Raw genomic sequence first — 5,731 nt, 5'->3', positions numbered from 1 at the left:
GGCCTGGGTGCGCCCGGGGCGCTTCCTGCCCCTTCAGACCAGTGCGTCCCCCGGGCTTGGAGTCAGTAGGTGGGCAGGCCGTTCCTGCTTCGGCCCGCACTCTCCCTGCCCAGGCTGGTGGGGAAAGTGGCCATTCTGCGTTTCGGCTGGGAAAACTGAAGCCTGCGGTGGCTCCCAGAGAAGTGGCCTCTGGCCCTCTTCTTTGCGCCCTACCCACTCTCCAGCGACTCAGAGGGAGCCGGGTAGAGGGAGGTGCAGGGGGTTGACGGGTCTCTGAGGGGAAGGGGCCTTGGGTGCCGAGGGCTGTGGAGCTGCCATAGCTACACCCTGCTTGTCACCTACCTCCTGGGGGTGGTACTCCCTGACCAATGGGCCTTCGGAGTTCCCTGGAGGAGGGGCCTGGAGGGGAGAGAGGCAGCGGCTTCTGGAGCCAGGGGCTTATCCTCTCCCTAGAAGGAGCGGGAGGTAAAGTCTGGGCACGGCACAGACCCGAGCTGAGAGTTGCCTCTCTTCCATCCCATCTTCCTGGAGTCTTGTTCCAGCTCTGGCTTTCATTGTCCCTGCCTTTCTATTTGTGGCAGGCAGGACTGGTGGCTTGGTAGTGTGCAGGCCTGGCTTAGTGACAGTGCTGCCCTTGTAGCTGCTGTGAGACCCAGGACAGATCCCGTGTTGGGGGATGGAGCCCGGGGCAGGGTGGGTGCAGTGTGTTGGGCTTACCTGACCCAGCTGTATTCTTGGTCTGCCTTCCTGGGCTTCCTGGGGCCCACATGGTGTGGCTGCTTCCTGACTGTGGCTTTGGGCAAGGAGGACCCTGACCTCCTCTGACTGTCACCAGACCTGGTAAGGACATTCCTCTAGTCACAGCCATCCAATGTGGTCTTTCACCTTACAGGGTTTATAGACTGGCCCAGGGCCTGACAAACACTAAATCAGACCTTGGCAAAATTTCATAAGAACCAGTAACAGTGGGGAGGGGTGTGGGGTAGGGTGTGGTGACTGGTCTTGAGGATGCCTGCCTGTGGGCTGTGGTGGGACTCAACCAGTGGCCAGCTGGCTGTGGCAGAACTGCTGTATACTGGGACTGGCATACCTGGTGCCCTGGGAGGGGTCTGTCAACCTGGGAAAGTCCCAGCCTGTCCCTGACACCCCAAAGAGGAGCTGGTCCATGTTGTAGTCAGTTATGAGGTGTCTGCTGCGGCTCAGACTCTTGGCTGGTTGTTAGGAAATGTCTACTTCCTGATGACAGGGATTGGCTGCTGTCATCAGGTTACCATCTCAAGCCCCTGAGCTGCTGTGGCCCTTGAGCCTGCTCTAGGGGGCTTCTCTGAGTCAGGCTGAGGCCCCAACAGCTACACGACTTCTCAACATCCTGGCCTGTTCAGTGAATTGGAGTTAGGGGGCAAGGAGCATGTATGCAGGTGGCAGTACCTGGCCTGTCTCCCTGGTGGTTTGCCTGTGAGGGCATCCTCAGGAGGGGACTGTGCAGACGGGTGGGCGGGTGCTCTTGGCGGCTAGACTGAGAAGCAGTGCAGGGGGCATCTGGGCGTCAGGACGGCTCAGCTTAGGTGGAGAGGCAGGTGGGAGCAGGCACCAGCCGGCTAGCCGCAGGCCTCCAGGCCAGGTACACAGCCCAGACTCCTCTCAGATTTGGTACAGGCAGGATGACACACAGGGCATGGATGTGGAGCACCCTGTGGGCAGGCACCTGCCCAGTGCTGGCCTCTCTGGCCTCCCTCCCTCACAGCACCCTGTGGCCCGAGCCAGGGCAGACAGGTATAGTTGGAGGGACTTTGTTTAGCGGGAGTCTTTGGATCTCTTTGTGCCACCTGGGGAGGGGAAGTGGCTGTAGGCCTGACCACCTGGCATTCCCCAACCCCATTGACAAGCCTGCTGCCTCCTAGAGGGGTAAACTAGTGGGTGATGCAACCTCTGAGATGGATGGGTGGACAAGGAAGTCCAGGGGTGAGCCACGGGCAGTGGGGGCACTGTTATTGTCACTGACGGCCCTTCTTGGACTCTGGAAGTCTCTGGGAGCCTCTCTCCCCACCCCAGGTGTGCATCTGTTTCTGCCTAACATCCATTGGCCTGTTTAGTGTGCCCTGCTGTGTGCTGTAAGCTGTGGTAGAGATTCCTGTTCCTCTTCACAGTGTCTGTCCAGTGTCCTGTGGTGGTTCTGCGGAAGTTAAGGCCCCAGGGAGGGTAGGTGGAAACTGCCTCCCAGCAGTATTCTGTAAGCCCAGCACCTGGTGGTGGGTGGAGCGTTGGGGATGCCCAGGGAGTCATGGCTGGGGTGGGTAGGACAGCTATGGGCTGAATTTTTCCTTTCAGGTTTCTGCCCACATCAGCACTCTTCTGTTTGTGCCCAGGAGGGCAACTTGACCTGGGGTCCTGGGCAGAGCCACCCCTGCAGTCCCAGGGCCTCCACACCCTGAGCCTTCTGTCTAGTGGCACATGCAAGGTGCCTGTCGGTGGTAGATCAGCCAGAGAATCCTGGAAGGTGCAGTTAGGTGCCACTGGGCTTCAGTGCCTGTGGGGCCTGTGTGCAGTGGACACCATCCCACCAGGTGCCCTGAGTGCAGTTGGAGGTGTGCAAAAGCCCTCACAGCAGATCTGTGCTGAGCAGCAGCTTGGCTCTCCTGGTGTTCTTCCAGCCCATACCAGGAGCCTCGTGTCCTTGGTGCAGGGTTCACACATGCTGTGAGACGGACACGATGCAGATGCGAGTCTTGGTGGCAGCTGCTAGGTCTAAGAAGAAAAGGACATGAGGAGTGTCACATGCACCCCTGGGGCTATGGAGAGAGTTGGGCGTCCACATCTCCCCATGCTTCTGCACACCATGCTCAGCTGAGAAGTCTGCATTATTATCCTGCATGAAGAGTAGTGGTGGGGCTGGGGATGTGGCTCAAGCGGTAGCGCGCTCGCCTGGCATGCGTGCGGCCCGTGTTCGATCCTCAGCACCACATACAAACAAAGATGTTGTGTCCGCCAAGAACTAAAAAAAAAATTAAAAAAAAAAAAAAATTAAAGAGTAGTGGTGTGGGCCGGGGTTATAACTCAGTGGTAGAGCGCTTGCCTGGCATGCGTGAGGCACTGGATTCGATTCTCAGCACTACATATAAATAAAACAGGCCCATCAACAGCTTAAAAAAAAATAATAATAATAATACATAAAAAGAGAAACAGAGTGGTGGGCTTCCTCAGAGACCCATAAAGGCATTCAGCACTGTGGCCCTCTCATCTCTTGGCTCAGTTTCCCCAGCTTCCCTGTGGTGCCTGGCTGAGGGCTCTCTGTGTGTGTGTTGTACAAGCATTACCTGAATGAAGAGATGTGGCATGGGATACATGGTTGTACATATCTTCACTGGGCAGGATTGGTGCCTATCCCTCTCCCCACCTCCAGGGGAGGAGTAAGTGGGCACACAGCCAGGGTCCGTCATCCTGACAGAGGCTTGTGAGGAACAGAAGTGGCCAAGCAGCAGGGCTGGTGAGGGTGGCCTCTGCAGAATGGTGTCCAGATGGACACTTAGGGGGAGGCAGTTGTGGCAGAATGGACAGTGCAGGGCTAGGAGGGTGTCAGAACTGGGCACAAGCTGCCTCTGGCTGGGACCTTGGCTGCTCTGGACAAGGGGCAGCTGGGCAGTCTTGGCTAGAGCTGATGATACAGGTCATGGGGAGGAGCTTGGGTCAAGCCTGCAGAGGTGGCTTTGGGTCTGAGAGGAAAGTGTGGCAGGCACTGTGTACAGCCACCGTGGCCTGGGGACCCTATGGGACATATGCCCACAGGCTGCATGGCCCCAGTGACAAGTGATCCTTGGCCGAGAAGAGGGGGTGGCCTGATTTCCAGGGCTACGGTGTGGGCTGCAGTGACCTGAGAGAGCTCTGGGGCAGGCCAAGTCTGGGAGGTGTGGGAGCCACCAGGCCAACAGACTTGTCTCCCTGTTTGAACTACAGGACACCTTAGCTGACGTGGGCCTGCCTGATCTGAGTGTGGCTGGGGTTTGTCACCTGCTCTTGGGACTCAGGAGCCTGCCATCCCCAGAGTCGGTCCTTGGCTTCCCTTCCAGGACATGACAGCATCATCTATGCCCCCAGCGTAGCAGGCTGCCTACCTGGCTGCCAGTGCTGGGGTGCCACTATGGGTCTGTAGCTCCTGTGTCTGAGTGTGCCCCTCCCAAGAGGCCCCAGGACCTCTGTCATTGGGACGCCTGCCGAGTCTGGGTCACTCCGGGACAGGAGACCACCAGAAAAAACCTGGGCCTGGCCTCCAGGAGCATCCAACAGGTGGCTGGGGTCATTGAGGCCATAGGGGGAGTCTCTCGCTGCAGCAGCTATGTGGCCAGTGGGAACACACGTCCCCGGGCCTCCCTTATCCCCCGATCCTTCATGACCCACAGGCCAGGAGTGGCTCTTGAGGGCTGCAGCCTGCGCTTGCTCTAGCAAAGGGGGGTTTTGCTGATGGAGGGCGTTCATGGTGACTCTTGCTCCTCTCTCCTGCAGGATTACATCTGCCCCAGGTGTGAGTCTGGTTTTATCGAGGAGCTTCCAGAAGAGACCAGGTAGCATAGCACAGCTCGTGGTGGTGCGCTGGGAGAGTGGTGAGGGTCGCACACCTGCCAGGCCTGGGGTCCTGACTTTCAGGACACACGCCTCAAGGCAGAGGGACGATAGCCTCGTGGCACTTGGTCAGTGTATGTGTGCCCACCTCACCGCCTCCCTCACCTCGTGGGGATGGCACCCACACAGACACCCACATGCGCTGTGGTGGGGACAGAAGGCGGATTGATGCTGGAGCTGATGTGAGCTGCTGACGGTGGTTGGGGCACTGTTGTCACTTGAGCACGTGTGGAGTCCTGAGACGGAAGGTGCCAGGTGCTTCTGGTGCTGTGTTCCTCTTTCCTGACGTGGAGGATGGCTGTGTGCCCTAAGGGATGGCAAGGGCTGCTGGCTTCTGCCGACAAGCACCTTCTCTCCCCAGGAATACAGAAAACGGTTCCGCTCCCTCCACGGCCCCCGCTGACCAGAGCCGGCAGCCGTTTGAGGTGAGTAGGAATTCCAGGTCCCTGGGGCTTCAGCTATTGTCATTCTGCCATTGGCCCACCCAGCTTGGCTCCTGGTCCCCTGCCTCTTGCATCCCTCAACTGCTTAGTCTGGTGTCCACATGTCGCTGTCTGCCTGTGCCCTGCCTGCTGGGGTGAGTTCTAAGCAGGCTGGACCCTCCCTGGCTCATGGAGCCCCTATGCCTGGGATGGGCCCACCTGCAGGAGGTGTGTGCCCCCCAGAGACAGGCCCCGCAAGGGCTGGGTATGGGCAGTGAGCGGGGTGCAGGGGCATGGGCCTGTCCTCCTCCTCGAGGACATGGAAAGGTGATGGCCTGGAGGCTGTGGGCAGGGTCCTTGGGCCGCCCAGGTGGATTTGACAGCCCCACTGTCGTACCTGCCTTTCATCTGCCTGTCTGTCCCAGGGCTCCTTGCCTCTGTGTATGGGGCCCTGAGCAGACCACGCAGGCTCAGGTCCTGCTCCCCTCTCCAGAACGTGGACCAGCACCTGTTCACGCTGCCCCAGGGCTACGGACAATTTGCTTTCGGCATCTTTGACGACAGCTTTGAGATCCCCACGTTCCCTCCTGGGGCACAGGCCGATGACAGCAGGGACCCTGAGAGCCGGAGGGAGAGAGAACACCAGTCCCGGCACCGGTATGGCGCCCGGCAGCCCCGAGCCCGCCTCACCGCCA

At 59.2% G+C, this 5,731-nt stretch overlaps 1 protein-coding gene across 1 annotated transcript in view; it reads left to right on the top strand.

Annotated features, from left to right (window-relative positions):
- Positions 1 to 3,156: 3,156 nt before the first annotated feature.
- Positions 3,157 to 5,731, top strand: part of Rnf126 (ring finger protein 126) — a 5,110-nt gene continuing 2,535 nt past the window's right edge. The window contains 3 exon segments of the mRNA XM_048811662.1: positions 3,157 to 4,556; positions 4,976 to 5,039; positions 5,530 to 5,727. Of these exon segments, the coding sequence (XP_048667619.1) occupies positions 4,456 to 4,556; positions 4,976 to 5,039; positions 5,530 to 5,727 (363 nt within the window). The 5' untranslated portion in view covers positions 3,157 to 4,455.

This window comes from Marmota marmota, unplaced genomic scaffold, assembly GCF_001458135.2.
Source record: "Marmota marmota marmota unplaced genomic scaffold, marMar, whole genome shotgun sequence".
NCBI classification, from domain to species: Eukaryota; Metazoa; Chordata; class Mammalia; order Rodentia; family Sciuridae; genus Marmota; species Marmota marmota.
The sequence above is the reverse complement of the archived record's forward strand: the minus strand, read 5'-3'. Positions and strand labels throughout refer to the sequence as shown.